The sequence below is a fragment of the Lutjanus erythropterus genome, chromosome 12 (assembly GCF_056507025.1).
Source record: "Lutjanus erythropterus isolate fLutEry1 chromosome 12, fLutEry1.hap2, whole genome shotgun sequence".
NCBI lineage: Eukaryota > Metazoa > Chordata > Actinopteri > Lutjaniformes > Lutjanidae > Lutjanus > Lutjanus erythropterus.
In genome coordinates, this window is record NC_139328.1 from 6,814,195 (window position 1) to 6,832,175 (window position 17,981).

Here is a 17,981-nt window from a genome sequence, read left to right on the forward strand (position 1 = left end):
AATGTTTTGACATGACATTAGCAAGACAAATATCTTTGTATTGACCAAATGTAACAGCAGACAGCAGTTAGCCTACTTTAGCAACAAGTAAACTAGCTAACAGCTAACTGTCCATCAGCTAACTTTGTAAGCTAATTCACCTTGGTACTGTACTCTGTCATCAAAATGGCCTTATGACATTTAATGACATGTTTATGACAAGTCCAAATGGCAGCACTTTAGTTGAAGTGAAGGGAGGGAATTATTCATGACGGTGTTATAAAACCACTTGACAGTGCAATAAACCTTAATGACAGGTTTATGAGACATTCAAAATATACAACTTTACTTGAGTCAACACATTTGACAGTGTAATAAAACTTCATGACATCTTTATGACAAAGTCCAACATGCGTCACTTAACTTGAGTCAAAACATTCATGACACACAAAGTTGTCATAAAGAAGGCATCTCAAACAACATCAGCTTAACATGAAACATGGCATGCATGACCAAATAAAACCTAATGACAACAGTTAAACAGTCATAAAGGCGTCCCTCATGTTCAAGGCAGGCGTCATGACAGGGTTATGACAGTGTAATGCCAGTCTTATGCACACCCCCTCAAATAAGGTGTTACCATGTTAAGAATATGTGTTTGAAGCTTGTTTTGTGCAAATATATTAATTAATTTTTGTCTCTTTTCTCTTGCAGTTCCTGTTGATTGTACAGCCCTTAGAACACGTGGCCTTAATCTATCATTGTCATGCATCTCAGTGTGTGTTAATCAACTTTTGGAAAGCACACACGCACACACACCTCATTACTGACAAGGCAGGTGGCCACATTCCTGACGATGAATACAAAAGTAACAAGCACACTCTTGCAGAAAGAGGAAACATTTATTAATCTTTACGTGACAATACCTTTGAACCGAGGACACTGGTTTGGAGACAGTGGAAATTGGACATAAGGACGTTCTTATGATCGTGTTTTTGTAAGACATTTTGGAAAAAATTTGCTTTACGCGTTGGGAGCAAAAACTTGTTTGGATCAAATCAAACTTTTTGGATCAATTTGCTCGTGTGAGCAGAGTTAGGATTTGTATTGTTGGATGATTATTGGCATTCCCATCTGAAAAGGAGGTCTTACATTCTTCACAAGCACAGAGGGACACCCGGGTTTAAATCTTATGGTTGAACAATACCTGTTTAAGCATGTGCCTGAGAGAGGCCTAATGCATAGTGTTTGATTATGATAAAAAAAATAGCCATCTTTATTATCCTTTCATGTGATGACTGAATTACAGGTTTGGAGACATCAGCCACTGACTGGCCAATCAGAGAGCTCGACTCTCTTTTTGATATGCTGGTAACTCTGGCTGTATTTTTTTAATTTCTTGCTTTGGCTGCAAAGGTGCCACAGTCGTCGACTCACACACGAGTGGTGGGTTATTTTTTGTTTATTTTGTAACTGTGGATCTCCGAGTCTTATCTCTTTAAGTCGTGCGCATCTGTTATTGTCACGGCCGTGCGAGTGGATAAGAAAGACCGCCGGAGAGAGAGACACAAACACGAGAAAAGACTCGATACAAATCCAGGATCCACGCTGACGTAGAATCAAATCCCATCCTGAACCTTCCCTCCATGAGGCTGCCGTCGGACTCGAGAACACAGATGTCGCCCTCGCTGCTCGCGTCCTTCGCCATCGTGAGGTCAGCCGCTCTCAGCCTCAGTCTGACTCAAATACAGCCAGTGTCACATCAGCCTGCCCCACCTAAAGACACTGTTACAGCACGATGAAGAGCAATTTGTGTTGTGCTAAGTGACTTTTTGCTAAAAGACAGAACTAATTGAGTATTGAAAGGGATCATGAGTGTTACTGCTACCTTGTGGAGAATTTACTCAAATCGCCATTGACTGACTTGTTGTGGTTGTTGCTCTTTGTCGAGCATTTTGGTGTTTTGTTTTTTTGTTTAATTTTTTCCCTTTTGAACAATTTGCAAAACCTGTTGTAAGGATCTTCCTTTTGTAGAATTGATTTATCATTGTTTTTTATGTTATTTTTTACTTTGTAAGATAGTTGTATGAGTTTTATCATTTGGAATGCTCTTTTCTTTTTTTGTTTTGTTTACATTGTTTAAATGTAAGACGGCTCTCAATTTAGATTCCAGGAACAAAGTGAGGTGTTTTTCTTTTTGTGCCAGGTGCTTAGAAATGTTAGAAATGACAAAATTATCTGGCTGTAACATCACATGTTGTGATATTGCTCTTTTTGTTATCTTTGAATGCCTATTTCAGCCATCGGCATAAATAGTATATGTGTCAGTGGTTTCAACACAAACCTGTCAGGCCAGTTGTAATTGGATTTTTCTGGTGTTTGTGACAGTTTTTCTTAAAATGAAACACACACACACACACACACATGCCCCTCCTCTCCTCTCCCTGATGTCCAGCTGTCTGGTCATGAGCTTGTTGATTAGTTTGAGGAAGGGGCAGCAGGGGACGGTGGTCTGCACAATCTACAACATAATTCACTGTTTCATTACGACGTGAAGCATAAAATGAATCAAAAAGGGTGGCCTTAGTCATTTTCCTGACTTTGGGAGTTTTGATAATGGTTACTCACCAGTGCCTGAATACTTCTCTGCTACATGGTGGATGATGTTGAGGATTTTTTGGTTGTACCTTTTTATAATACAGATGTATAAAAGCATATATACTTCAGTAACATCTGACAACATCTAAATGAAGAGACGCTGACCACTTCAGTGTCAGAAAGTGTAAGATGACTAATAACCTGGTCTGAAAACTGTACTTAAAATTTCTCATCTTTTACAAACTGATTTTCTTAAATATAATTTTGTCCTTGACTGGCATGTGCATTGATATGTATGTACAGCTGTATGATACGTCCTCATCAGCTTTATCATTGTAAGCTGGTACTGATATGTTAACAGTATTTGGTTTACCTGTAATTTTGTCACAAACCATGCCCTATGGACTGGCCCCAAGCATTATTTTCTTTGTCAGTTACTCTAGCCTTCCTGCAGAAGAACGTGGTGTTGTTGTGACATGAGAAGTTGTTACTGAAGACTTTTATTTCTTTAACACGAACAATGTGTCTGCAGTATCCAAGTATCAAAACATGCACCTGATATTCTTTGTTAACAGACCCTTTTCTGTCCGCCACAACAGATGAACTGCTACAGATCTCTCTGTCTTCACTCATGTTTGGGGACAATATCTATGTAGGCTATGTCCTCAAAGTGCCTCCTGTTTCCTATTTTTTATATATAAAGTAGATATCGAGAACTGTTGTGTATATAACAGTAATGTAGCAATAAATGTGCCATTTTTAATAACAAAACTCGTGTTTATCCAATGTCCTTTTTTAAAACAACTTTCAGATATGTTTTAATTAGCCAATTATACATACATAAGGAAATAAACTGACAAAAATAAAATAATGTGTATATAATAAATAAAAGAGACTACATTAATCTGTACTGAGAATAGGAACATGACTCAGATTAGGTATTCTAGGAGCGCATCTTTCTTTTTTAAAAACCCATAAATAATTTCCATTCTGCAATGCAATGTAGTGAAGTAGGTAGTGGTTAATCTTTTCAATAATTTATTAAGGTAAATTGAATTTACCCAACTGAGACAGATCAAGCAGTTGGTGATGATTTCATAGACTGAGCAGCAGAAATGTACCATAGCTCAATTAATCCACTATGCGGCAGAAATGAGCTACACTGCCACCTCCTACAGCCCGTAAAGCACACTGCACGCAGCTAAATACACATTGCAGAGCCATTATACTGTATTTTGATCAGAGCCATAGAAACAAATCATTACTCCTGTGCTGCAATAATATTTCACTTCAATTTTATAATGCTACAGATTGTTAGTCCGGTTTTTATTCTTATTATTTTCTTTTTGAAAACACATGTAGATGAACAGTATCTTCACAAAAACTGTTTATACAAAGGGTGTATATACAAAGTTAGAAGAGGGGAACAAATGCGAAAAATTAATACAAATTCAATCTATTTTGTTTTTATTGTTAGGGACTTTTATTTTTCAAGTAAACGGAAGTACTCTGCGCACATGCGCAGTAAGTATAGTCAGTGAACTCGAAGCGGAAGTTCTTCATTGCTTTTAAAGTGGCACGTCCCTTGATAGGAGGACAAATTTCAGCCAAAATGATCAATAAGTTGATCGGTCAGAAATATGTGGCCATTGCCAAATCATGGTAAGTTGTTTTTTTAATCATACGAGTTGTAGAAAAAGCGGAAAGGAGTCGGAATTTTGGTTAACAGTATCTTGGTGTGTCCTTTGCTAACATTAGCTGTTAGCCTAGCCGAGGTCATTGCTCTGCTGTGGGGACATGCTGACTTTAGCTAACTGTCAGCTACAAAAACGAACATTTTGAAGTAATAAACAAAGTAAGCGTTACCTTTTCCTCAACTACTGTTGTTTTCCCAGTGGTCACATGTAGAAAAAGTGATTTCATACATACCTCATTATCTAGTTTTAATACGTTTAACCAACCAGCTAGCTGACCGACTGATCTCACTTGAAGGGCTGGAGCTATTGTTGACGTTATGTTTATCAGAAAGACAATTATTAGTCCATTAATCATTTAGTCTACAAGAGTCATGGATAATGTCAAATCAGTGTCCTTAGATGTTTAATATTGTCTGAAAGTTAACTGATGAGGAATAGAACAAAGTGAGCAACTTAACACGTTTGTAAATGAAGCAGTAACATCTAAATCTATAGATTTTAACTCTACAGATGTTTGAGCACTTCTTTCTTGTGCTAGTCAATTGTTGCTTAATGTTTCTTGCTTAGGTGTTTTGTATTTATTGTACAAAGAACAATTTTCCAGTTACAGACAAGAAAACAGATCCCTAATACAACGACAACAACTTGACAGCTGACAAGCTTGACCTCTAGTAATCTTAGGATTTGTGTTTCGATTTCTAAATATACTGACCTTAGAATGAATGAAATTGTGAATTGAAGTAGTTTCTGTTATCATTTTCATTAAGGGTATATCCACTCTAAAAATAAGAAAATCTTGACGTTGTCTTCTACTCCACAGGGTCCCAACTCTGGCAGTCTGGGGGACAGCCGGGGGTGTAGCTCTGGTCCACTTCACAGATTGGCGAGTGTTTTTAGATTATGTTCCCTACATCAATGGCAAATTCAAGAAGGACGAGTAGTGGCACTCAGGTCAGTCTGAGGAATGACAAAGACTAACTGCAGTAATAAGATCGGATGCGATGTCACATTAATTTCTTGTTTTGCCACAGTCATCACAGTCAACTTCATCATTCTACATTCTACATCTACTGCTAACAAAAACCAGACACTGCTGTCTATTGTATTAATGGGCCTCAGTTCCAACTTTTACATCTAAATTTGCTTTAGACTGTCTTCTAAAACTGTTCAGACTTGCATTTTTTTTTACATATTGTGGTATTGATTAATTATTATTCAAATTAATTCAAAGGGGCAGATCTCCATTCGGAGATCACAGACAGAATTGGGTGGCGGTTTTGCCAATTTGATTGACAGTTGATATAACTGCTCTGTTGTACAAACACTATTCCTTTAGTTCAGTGAACACAGACAGTGTTTTTCATTCAGAAACAACCCTTGAGACTGTAAACATCACCACATGCACAGGGGTGCAGTTTGTTGTTTGCATGTTTTGCTAGTTGACAAGCTGAGAGTTAAAGAAAAAAGTAACCTTGTGCATGCTTTGTACGTTTCTGCTCTTGTTCACGTTGGATCTGTTGTGAAGAATAAATGCAAATGCTACTTTGTTCCAAGAAGGAAAAATCCCACAGACATTTTTGCAGTTAAAGTACACATACAGTAATTTAAGTAAATGTAAAACAAGTTATACAGACTATAATCTCATGATCATGTGATTCTTTTTTCAAAATTATAGTGTGATACCCTCACACAGGTTGAGACATCCTGCGGCGAGGTGAATAAATGATCAGTCTTACACCTTTTCCCACAAATAAACTGGTATTTATTAAAGACTGTGTGCAGCTCATACATACTTCAGACCAGGTGTACACACAGTTTAAGAGATAGCTGTGGCTGAGATGACAAGGTCCATGTGAAGAATAGGCTGAGAAGTGTAACCTTGTAGTAAAACATTGTTTAGGTTGTTTGCTAAATTATTATTTTAACAGGGGCCACAGCATTCTGTATTCTTTTTATTTACACTGGAACTGTCATTTTCCTGTTAATGATCTTTTCATTTGATCCTGAAAGGCAAAGCACTTTGTAAATTCTTTGTAAAAGTCTTTGGAAAGTTATTTTAATATGAGCTCTGCATATTAATCACTGAGCAATCTTCTGATGTTTAATAATGATTGAGATATCTCCACGATGTTGTTTACAGGTACATGTGATGAATTAGTGCAGTGGGTGCTATAAATAGCCACAGCCCGACATAACAGCCGCGTGTAATGACAGCTGTTCTGTACTGATGCGATTCAATCAGTTAAACTGTGTTTTCTTCTCAGCCGTTCTTCTCATTTACAGGTCTAATGAGTAGTGGAGCGGGCACAAGTATCGATAGACAAACTGATGTTTACGAGCTTTTTCTCATCCATTAATGGATAGTTCTAAGAGCGGAAATCAAGCTCATAGACATGTGACAGAATCAGACATATATACAGCTATACATAATTGTTTATAACAAAAAACAGTGCTTCTGCATATTCTTAGTGTGTACATTGATACTGTTTAAGCTAAAACAATCGATTATCAAAATGGTTGCAACTAATTCTAATTTGATAAACTAACTGATTTATTGACTAATCATTGCAGCTCTAGTTCTTAGTTTAATGTGTAGAAATGTGTCCTTGTCTTAGTTTTTCTTATACAGTATGTTTATCATGCATCTATTCAGTCTGCAAAGTAAGTACAAATAAAATTTCTGGGTTAAAAGTACCAATATTCCTCTCAAGAAGAGAGAATTTTGCTGGAAGATTTTTAAGTAATAAAAAAGCATTTGTTCAGAGGATTTTAAATGCTGGAGACAATGTGGTTTCGTAACTGCTAATTATTATTTTTTGGGACTGCAATGTAGTACATTCCTTTTGGAAGGACATACACAAGGTTATAGAGACTATACTTGATACTAAGATTCCATTTATGTTTGATCTGGTGTACTTTTATTTTGGCTGCAAGTACGAAAACCATAATAAGGGAATAGTGAGAATTTTAGTCATGAATCTAAGTACAGTTTTATGCATCTGGCCCCCTGATCCATGTATGTGAAGCTGCACTATATTAGTAACTCTGCTCACTCTGGTGGACAAAAAAGTTAAGTGCCTTTGCCTAAATATCAGGTGCTCTGTCTGGTATAAATAGGTTAATAATATCACCTGCCTAACACCTTTCCTTTGTTGAAACTCGGTGGTGGTAACACACAGCAGGGACTGGGAAACTGCCAGGACTGTAGAAACAATGAGTGAAATTCAGAGACATTGTGCCAGGTAGTTTAGAGGTGTCAGGAGACCTGAATCCAGGACAGCGGCCTATTTTAAGACCATATGATGCAACTTCTAATGGACAGGGACGCCTGAAAAACCTTCGACCACTGCAGTTTGCAGTTTGGCAGGGAGAAATAAAAAATTGAGTGTTTAGGATAATGCTTTTAAATAAAACAAAAAAAAACAATTTGTACAAATTTATGAACAAAAAGACAAACGTGCTTTCAAGTGAATTGTTCATATCATGTCGGTTTCATCCAGATTTGATTTATCCATCACAGCAAAACCTCGTTTCTACTGTACACCCTAATGACTTTGTTTTTCTTCTGTCAGGTCGCTGCTGTTTTTTACACAAAGAACAAGAACTGCTGCAGCCGGTTCCTTGCACTCCGGTCCAATTCCATGCCAGGCCGCCAGATGTTAACATCTTCATCCTGCAGCTCAAGTCAATGCTGAACTGTTCACCATCAACATCCTCATAAAGACGCTGCTTGAGTTTGGCAATTTAATGTCCCTCACTCCACCAGTGATTTAAAAAAAAACGTGAACGGAAGGAATATGAAAACAGAGATGATACGTGGACTTTGGTTTTCTTTTCTTTCTCAGTTTGGGGTCAGATATTTATTGTAAACAACAGTCTCCTGTCCTGTGTGCTGTGGATCAAACCTGATTCACAAATGAAAAAAACTCTGTCTTTGATGTCATGCTGTAATTGTTTGAAAGAGAAGAAGTAAAGTATGTGCGATTTATCCTATGTTGTGGTTGTGTTCAATTATTTCCCTTGCAGTTATGTAAATTAAAGTTTGGCTTCAGTTTGCTGAGACTTTGCACTGAGTCAAATCACTGAAGGACAGAATTAATAATCCTGACTTGTTCTTCTGCTTTGTTGGTACATTCGGAAAGAATGTAACTGATCCCGCTTCGTTTCAGACCTTCAAAACCACCGCGTTGACTTATTCTGTAAATAGTAATTATTACAGTTACAATTAATGCTCTCTGAATATGAATATAAGCTGTTTGACTTCTGTGATGTCAGCGAGGAAAATGAACCTTTAAAACCATCAGAACACAGTGTATGTATTACAAGAGCAGTCAAACAAGTCAGGAAAGGTGATCGTTACTATGCTAAAGATTTTTTGGATCGTGTATCTGTATGAAGATATTTCTGTGTGTACAAGTCATATACCTGTTCAGGTGTAACTCAAGATTGTCATGGAGTAACAGAAACCTCATACTTAGTATAAATAAAGTATATTATAACAAGCAGCAAATGTAAATTTAAGTAAAAGTACTCGTACAGGACGGCCATCTGAGGGTGGCCAGTCCACACCAGGCTTCTCGGTCACAATTGATCGTTTTAGTCTATAAAATGTCATAAGATTGAAAAAAAAGTTCACCACAATTTTCCAGAGCCCAAAGTGACGTCTTCAAATTGACTCATCATTTACTTTAAAAAATGACAAAGAAATGCAGCAAATCCTCACAGTGAAGAGGCTGAAACCAATCAAATGTTTGACTTTTTTTGCTTGAAAAAATGACAACTAATCAATTGATTGACTAACTGTTGAAACTTGAATCCAGAGTTATTATAGTTTCCTGTTTTTCATTTTTGTTTTTTTTAAACCTGATTTTTTGATTTTTGTCTTCAGTTTATTTTTGTTAGTTTCCAGAGTGGATTTGCTTGTTTCAGTTTAGTTTTCATTGCTTTCATTTTTTAAAATTACATTACAAGGCTCATTTGACACGGGCAAGATGTAAGAAATTAAGAATAGATATTACAAGATAAACACAACACTTTGAATTGACTCTCATGTCTCAGTAAACGTGCAACAATGCTTCCTCATGCTTGTGTATATGTTTATTTTAGGTAGTTTTGTAAATACACAGTTTCAGCTTTTTCTTCTAGTCTCTTTTCTTTTGTTGTTTGTTTTATTTCAGTTGACTGTTTTTTTTTTTTTCAAATCTAGTTTTGTTTTGTTTTAAACTTGGTTTAATGAGTAGAAATGTCACTGAGTTTTTCAAACAATATTTTTTCATGCACCTTTTCAACCTGCAAAGTAACTACATTTTCCTCTAAAATGTTTACTCCACAGTTCCTACACCTTCTCTTTTCAAACTTTTCCAGAACCTTACAGTTGTGGTAAATGACATATTTATGTTCATATACATACTCAAAAATCTTTTAATCACGTTATTGTGCTATAAATGACCAAAATTATGTTTTATGACAGAATTCTACAGAGAGGTGACAAATTCAAGAAAAACTAAGTGACACCTGTCTAGACTTGATTAATTTTTGCAGCTATAATAGGATGTCAGTTGATTTTTACTAATCAATAAATTAATTACCAACCATTTTGATAATTGATTAGTCATGTGAATAACATTTTTTTACTCCTCCTTGACAACTGAATATCTTTGAGATGTGGACGAAAACAAGACATTTGGACTTTGGGAAACACTGATCAACATTTATCACAATTTTCTGACATTTTTATGGACCATACAACAAATTAATTAACTGAGAAAATCATCGACAGATTAATCAACAAAACTTGAAAAGCCTGCACCTATTTTTTTTTTTTTTTTTTTGAGTGAAAAAATGTAAGATTAATTGATTAACTGCTTTGAGTCATTTTTAAATGACAAATGAAATTATTATTTCAGCCATTGTGAATATACACTTACAATTTCAAGCAATTAAACACTTTTCAACCCTTGAAAACACATGATTTAAATTCAAGCGTCAGCACCCGTAAAAACAGTTTCTCTGTCTTTTAGTTCAGTTAACTGCGTGCAGTGCACAGACCACGTCATTTACGGACTAGTTTACTGGAGCGTGTGGCGGATGTCTCCGGCTCATTATGTAGGCTGGTGGCGGAGTGATCTACAGCGGAGGTCCTGACTGGAGACAGACAGACAGAGGAGATCGATAACAAACCACACTCATCGAAATATTATGACTGCAATAATACACCCATATCTGGCTTCTTACCTTCTATAAGCCAGAACCAGGGGCAAGAAAATCACAACGACCGAGAGGATGGACAGGAAAAGGTGGGACTTCTGAACGTATTGTCGAAGGAGTTGTTAAATAAAAGTTTTTCTGCAGGAAATGCACGCATGCATACGAGCGTTGTGCAGTTGAGAACAACACTTAGCTAATGAACATGTCTTGGTTATTTAAACTTTTGTTATAATGGCCAGTTGTGTGCTTTAGTTAGTTTTGAGTTCATTGCGTTAGGAAGCAGGTAGTATTGAACAACTGTAATTGATACTCTGGTTGCTGTTACATTGACGTTTGTCAGCGCTGCTAGCTTGATTAGCTAGCTAAGTTTCATTGTTTACACACGCTTGACTTGCGGTCCGTCGGGCCCCGGCACAGTTTACCGCAAACAAGTGTTTAAAAAAACGGAATAAAAGCTCAACTTTTGCACAGTAATTTCATGAAAACTTGCTCTTGAATACTATGATGCCTCGGGTGTCTCTCATCGCTGATTTATCCGCTTACAAGTCTCTTAAACGAGCAGCTGCATCGCTCTCTACACGTGAAAATGCAGTTGTGAAGGAAGTGAGTAAGTTGTATTACAATCACAAAGCTGCTGCTCCTCCTACACAACTAAATATCAGCCTCACAGGTGTTTTAACTGACTTTGGCTCATTACACCTCCTTGTTAAGACCGTGTGGGCGTGTACAGATGGGCTTTATTGACATGTCCTGATGCAGTGTCATTACACCTGTTCGGGGCAAGTTGCACCTTTTAATCATGTTTTAATGTTATATGCAGTCAGATAACGAAGCCCAACTTCAGCCTGTGCAGAGATCAAATCATTTAATAAGACTGAGAAAGCATGTATGGGTGTCCAGAGTGGGGCTGGGCAGTCTATTGATAATATATCAGTTAGGCAATACCATATGTATCGTGACAAAGGAGTTACAGCTCAATGTATTGCTATTTTTTAAAGGGATAATTAAACCAAAAGTGAAATTTCCGTCATTATCTACTCACCTTCATGCTGATGTAAGTTCAGGTTTATTACGTTGGTCCACAAAACACTGCTGGAGCTTCACATGTAAACAGTGTTGCAGAATCTCCAAAACAATGTAATTGATTATTTATCAAAACTCTCATTGTTATATTTCATGAAAGCACCATGAGTCATCCCTATAATATTGTCACAATATCAGTATTGAGGTATTTGGTCAAAAATATTGTGATGTTTGATTTTGTCTGTATCGCTCAGCTCTAGTCCAGAGCCATAATTGCTTTAATGCCTCAGTCACTGATGAGGTCCGTCTTGTGATCATGAGTTTTCTGTTTGTCTCTCTAGTTTACCTGTGAAGCGCATCCTCAACAAGCCTCAGATAGTCCGCAGTCTGGGCAGCAACCTTCACACAAATGTGAATCCCAGCCACGCCATGGCCGGACGGCCGCTGCTGACCAAAGTGCAGCGCAACAGACACAAGCATCTCTATGACATCAACCATCAAGTCAGGGTGAGTCTGCGTTTGATTTTAGCATTTATAAAGGCATACGTGACTGCAGTGCTACTTGAAGGAGGAAAAAAAACCAAAATGAAACAAAACAGAATGAATATATTGCTGTTTTAGTGATTTCTGGACAACAGGAGACTTAAAGACACAGTGCTTGTAAAACATTAACTTTCCTTGGACATTTTCATGTTTTTGTTGAATCACATGGGTTAATAAATTCTGACCTGATTTAGGTAATCCTGGATTCACCCACAGTGTTGTTTTGAACTCAAAACAACATTTACTGCAATTAGTACATCAAAAAAAGCTCAGTTAGGTCTCATTAGACTGGGAATCTCGTGAGAACTGACACTGAAGCGCACACAGCAGCGCATTCAGTGCGCTCTGTCAGCTCAGCTGATCGGTGCCCAAAGCACGACAAAATAGGTTAAATCTTGAAACAGTGGACTTTGTTCTTTTTCCTCACAGTGCAGCCAAACACCAGGCTAAAATGTACAGTATAGACCTGCAAATGTGCACTGTTCTGTTAAAACTAACTGTTAAAATATAAAGGGGAAAAGAGGAAGAGAATGAGAGGAAAAAGCAACAGACATAACGTCTGAGCAGAAACATTACATTACATTGCATTATTTTCCAGACATGAGAACATGTTCTCCTGACAGTGATTTGTGGCAGGCTCAGTAAATCTCCCCCTCAATCTTTTGTCCCAAAACCTCAGAAGAGGTTTTTATTTTGGGAGGCAAAGAAAAACAACACTGGCAGAATTTTATTCTCGTTCTTCTCTTTTACTGTGGCATCAAATTAGGTATCGAGAATCATGGAAATTCACTGACTACTAAATTTCTGGTGTTGTGACATTCCTATATTAGACCATAAAGCCTTCTTCCACTTTGTTTCTGAGTCTCCCACATGGCTTCTGGCAAACACTAGTTGATATGTCATGAGACTTGTTGGCTTTCTTTCCCGCTCTGTCATAAAGCTGCAACTCATAAATTGTTATGTCTGAAATCACTATGACCTTTTTAATAATAAATATTTCATCGTTTGCTCCAGTGAGATGAAATTTAGATTTCCGACACTAGTACATGCAAATATTTTACAGTTCATATTCTGATACTAAATATAAAACACTACTGTAGGTGGCAAATGAGTGATTTTGAACACAACGAGACTCTTAAATCTTGGCAATAAAACCCTGTAGCTACTGAAGAGTTGCCATAGACCGCTTTGTTCTTTGCTGGTAAACCTCTCCCACAGACATTGTTTTATGATTGACTGGTGACTGTGCTGCAAGGGGATTTTTAGTGCCTTATAAAATTGACATCGTCACAGACTTTTATCTCTGCTGTTCAGCCTAAGGAAGAATTTTAATTCTAAACTATTTTTGGATCATGATAATCATTCCAGCTTATTCTAGTGTTCATGTTATCCATTCACAGGCCATAGAACTACATACAAAAACACTCATACAGCTCCACAGGCTTGTAAAGTAACTTCCCACAATTGTATTATTAAAATAGAAAATTGGTCAAAGCTGGTTATCACACTTTTAACCAGTGAGTCTCATCATTTCTCTGTTAAAGGCCAAGCCTGATTTGAACACAACACTACCAGTACGTCAGACGGCGTCCATCTTCAAACAACCAGTGACCAAGGTGACAAATCATCCCAACAACAAGGTGAAGACAGACCCGCAGAAGGCCGTGGACCAACCTAAACAAGTAAGTCAGAGGATAGAAAACGTCCACATTTCACTTCTTTGAACTTTCTTTGTTTTTTAGTGTTTTCAGGAAACCGCAGTATTATCATTGATAGAGACGAATGAGTCAAAAGCAATTTCTCCTGCAAGTAGTTGTAATTTTTTTAAAGAACTTGGTGTCCTGGTTTCTCTTTGCTATTGTTTAGAACGAGTTGAAGGATTCATTTAACCTCGTAGTTCAAGATCCTCATAATTTAGATAATGATGGACATATTCAGTTTGGTGCTCAATACCTAACAAGGATTTTCTTTGTTTTTTGGTTTGCCTCAACCTTCAGCTGTTCTGGGAGAGGAAGTTGAGCGGGTTAAATGCGTTTGACATCGCAGAAGAGCTGGTGAAAACTATGGATCTTCCTAAAGGCTTACAGGGTGAGGATAACCCCCCCCCCACCCCCAATATGACAACATTGTCTGATTCAATGCTGCAATTTTTATAGCAGCTTGACTCGAGCCTCCCTGTTGTCCTCTGTTTAGGTGTTGGGCCTGCATGCTCAGATAAAACACTGCTGTCTGCCATCGCCAGCGCCCTGCACACCAGCCCTGCTCCTGTCACCGGACAGCTCACCGCTGCGGTCGAGAAAAATCCTGGAGTCTGGCTCAACACAACACAACCTCTCTGCAAGGCTTTCGTAGTGACTGACGATGACATCAGGTAAAATGTCCACACAGCTGTAATTTCCTCACAGTAGGATTAATCGATCAATCAGCATCATTGTATATTTCTTTAAAGCAGATGTTTTTGTCAGATGTAGGGCTCTGTTTAAGGTGGCCAATCAAAGTGTCAAATGTGAATCAAATAAACTGTTGAGGGCTGCGTCCACCAAACTGTTTTTACCCAGCAAAACGGCCAGGTGCTCTCCTGTAAACACCCAGCTGGGAGTAACTGTTGATTTGTGTTGCAAGTACCTAATTTTGCAGATAGTTTGTGTTATCAACAAATATTCAATGTAAAAATATCAGCACAAGGTATTAGAGTATTTCCTCTGGCTCGTGCTCTCATAGGCTGGACCACACAGAGGAGGAAAGACTGGTCTGTGTGGGTTCATGAGACTTTGTGGGCAGGGAAACGCGTCAGCAGGCGACATCATTTGGTCGGAGACTGATTCAAGGAGCGCTGTATGAGCAGGACATAGTTTTTTGTGTTTGTCCCACCCCTCCTCCCCTGTGATTGGACAGCTGAGGAAAAAGAGCAAGCGCATCCTTCAAGCCAAAGTTGAACCGCCTAAACACCAAGTGTTTAGTGCTAATCTCAGGAAAGATGCTCAGAACCTCATCACGCTGCTGGCATTTGTAGCAGAGTGTAAAAATGTGTCAAGCTGGACACAGCCCCTTAAAGTGCAGTCGATTGTGACACATACACCCAATAACAAGGTAGTGTAACACGTTCGGCCTGTTGTTAGCTTTGGGTAATCATTTCTGAACAAGTGAAAACAAGTGTACATGTGTCCCCTGCCTGAGAACGAGCACCAGCCTTAAAATGTCAACTTAAAAAGCTGCAAAGCTGATAATGTATTTTTATCACAGCTTCTACTGTAATTCTAGCACTGCACTTTGTGCATCTCAATGCTTGTTCCTCTTTTATGTTAATATGTAGAGTATTTCTTCACAGTTATTTTGAGATGCTTTGAAAACAAACCTGCTTTGTTTCACCTACATGTCAGCCATATGATATACTGTAAACGCATTGACAATAATCTTAAAATAATCTAATAGTGATGTGTTTCTTTCATGCTTTGTTTGATTATATATCCACTGCTGTGGAATTACTTGTTACGACAGGGAGATAGAGTCTTTGGTTAAAACAGTCAAACTGTTGTTCACAACATGCGATGCTGAATAATTTTGTAGTTAACTCACACCAGTGCACATAGTCAAACTAAATGAGAGGTAGATTCTGACACGTCACACCATCCTACTGTACTAAGGCTCTCCTGTGCTGTTGCTAAGAACCTGTGTAGCTCAGGGGGATGATGAGCACAGACACTCTGCCAAGATCAGGGGAACAGTCCCTCACTTGGGCCAAAAACTGTGCAGGCTTAAATCGCACCTGCACGGTGCTTTAGTGGCCGTCAGATGACAACAACAGAACTTGAAATCACTCTACACTTTCCACTACTTGTGGATGTTGAAACTAAATCCCTTTCATCATCATTAAGCTGTCTTCACGAAAGGTTTGTTTTCATTACTGCCACCTTTATTTTCTTCCTGTCTGCGTCCGTCAGGAAGCAGGAGGACCTGGTGCAGAATGTGAGGAGGCGTCTGGAGGAAGCCCTCACAGCTGACATGTTGGCTCATATAGAGGACACCGCCGCAGACGCAGCAGCCAGCAAAGCAGAGGAGACGGTTGACCCAGTGGACAAGGAGGAATTATAGCCAAGGTACAAAGAACCACATGACTGGTTCAAGTCTTCTCCTACTGGTGCATCCATTGCCACTTGGGATTAATATTTTTCCCGAAAATGAGACAACTCTGGAAAAGAAGCACCTTATCCCAGGATTCCTGGGAAGTGCACTTGTTAAGTTATGACTACAGTCAGAATGCTTTGCTTCTATTTTAGGAAACGCTAAATGCAACATGGAGAAATGCGAGCTCCCAAACTGACCGCTTTAGTTTATTATTTGGTAGTATTAATATTTATTAACGCAAAAGATCACCGTTTATCTTAATCACCATTAGAACAAATAAAAGATAAACTGTGCTTGAACTTCCACAGCTGCAAGGATGAGATGCCAAATTTATTGATGTTTTAATTCAGTGTTCTCGCTCGCTTTGGGCTTTCACTGGAAAGTTTGTCTGAGATTTTAAATGTTACAGCAAACCGCTAGCTGGACCTCCGTCTGGTGTATTTGATCCCTCCTTCACAGGGTTCACACGTAGCCTAACTTAGATGGCACAGCCTGCAAGTTACCACACTAACTTAACAGTCTGGTGCGCACACACAGCTCTTGGACATGTTTTAAACAGGAAACTAGGTTTACATATTTTCTAAATAAAACAGGAAATGGTTTGGAATCTTTTTTTACGTTGGATCAAACCTTAATTGCCTCTCTTTGACCATTTCACTCTGTTATGATCTGCAGGACACCTCCTAACATGTGACATCTCTCTTTCTCGTCTCTCCCACAGGTTTGTTTGACATGAAGTCTGCTGGTAAACTCCTTTCATTCTCAAATAATTGACACCATGAATATTTTTATACACTTGTAACTGACCCTAAACACAGACATTCTGCAGATTTTGTTAACCTAAGCAAAGACTGCTTTCTTTATTTTTATTCTTGTTTTACATGTGACAGTGTAATCCTGAAAGGGTGCTTTGAGTTTCAGTTCATGTTTACCTCTTTTACTAATGAATGGCAGTTATGGATGATGGTCTATATAATGCAGTGTTACACTTAGTTAACAGCTGTCAAAGCTCAGAGTTGAAAACACAAACCTGATGTGTGAGACTGATGAGTGTGTGAGTGTTTGAATGTATCAGTTCACGTTGAGAACTTCTTTTTAACTGTTCTACCAGAACATGTTGCTCTTTTATATTTTACTCTGGAACTGTAGGTAGTATGTTTATGTCTGGAAACATAGAAAAAATTGCAGTATGTTTACATGAAAATTAAAATTTAGCTTGTCTGATTCAAGGTGTTACAGTTCGAAGTAGTATTACTTCACACAATAACCTGAGTTTACATGGTTTTGAAGTTTATAGTCATGGTATTTTTTATTGACAAAAGAACGATCAGTATTGTTTTGTCACATTTGATTTTAGACAGTAAAAGAAAACAAGTGTGTACCCTCCAAAAAAAAAACAACAACAACAACAATGCTGATGTACCTCATAACAAGATGTACTGTACCTCATTACAAGATTCATTATGTGTCTCTGTACCGCCGTGTCACTGTCAAATAAATGCAGCTTTTTTGTGACAGGCCTATAGTGTCATTTATTTGTCTTTATTATGTGTAAATTTATGAAGTTGTGGAAGGTGGACATGGTTTTAAATTGTTGTGTATTTCTTAAAACAACACTCAAAAGCCCAAATGTGTATTATAGGCATTATTGGTTGCTTTGATAATTCCTCCTTTCCAAAAATCCACAGTCCTTGTTGAGCTGAAGTACAGTGGGGATCCTCCAAAGTTTACAAGCTTTTTAGAGCTAAATTTTCTCTTTGTGTCACTAAACCTTCACCTCAGCTCAGCAATGAAAGACAAAGAAGATTT

General features: G+C 38.0%; 3 protein-coding genes across 8 annotated transcripts in view; all 3 read left to right on the forward strand.

Annotated features, from left to right (window-relative positions):
* Positions 1-3,348, forward strand: part of LOC146317491 (transcription factor E2-alpha-like) — a 32,240-nt gene extending 28,892 nt beyond the window's left edge. For all 6 annotated transcript variants that reach the window (XM_084731424.1, XM_084731427.1, XM_084731423.1 and 3 more), the window contains one exon: positions 694-3,348. The gene's annotated coding sequence lies outside the window, so the exon portion shown is untranslated. The remainder of the gene's footprint in view (positions 1-693) is intronic.
* A 738-nt stretch (positions 3,349-4,086) lies between these two features.
* On the forward strand, positions 4,087-8,267 carry uqcr11 (ubiquinol-cytochrome c reductase, complex III subunit XI). Its single transcript, XM_084732976.1, has 3 exons — positions 4,087-4,239; positions 5,095-5,225; positions 7,847-8,267. Exons 1-2 carry the CDS (start codon positions 4,190-4,192, stop codon positions 5,213-5,215), a joined length of 171 nt encoding a protein of 56 aa, XP_084589102.1. The 5' UTR covers positions 4,087-4,189; the 3' UTR covers positions 5,216-5,225; positions 7,847-8,267.
* A 2,133-nt stretch (positions 8,268-10,400) lies between these two features.
* On the forward strand, positions 10,401-17,687 carry LOC146317493 (methyl-CpG-binding domain protein 3-like). Its single transcript, XM_084732721.1, has 7 exons — positions 10,401-10,570; positions 11,846-12,011; positions 13,592-13,729; positions 14,045-14,135; positions 14,241-14,418; positions 15,989-16,144; positions 16,894-17,687. Exons 1-6 carry the CDS (start codon positions 10,557-10,559, stop codon positions 16,137-16,139), a joined length of 738 nt encoding a protein of 245 aa, XP_084588847.1. The 5' UTR covers positions 10,401-10,556; the 3' UTR covers positions 16,140-16,144; positions 16,894-17,687.
* The last annotated feature ends 294 nt before the right edge of the window (positions 17,688-17,981 follow it).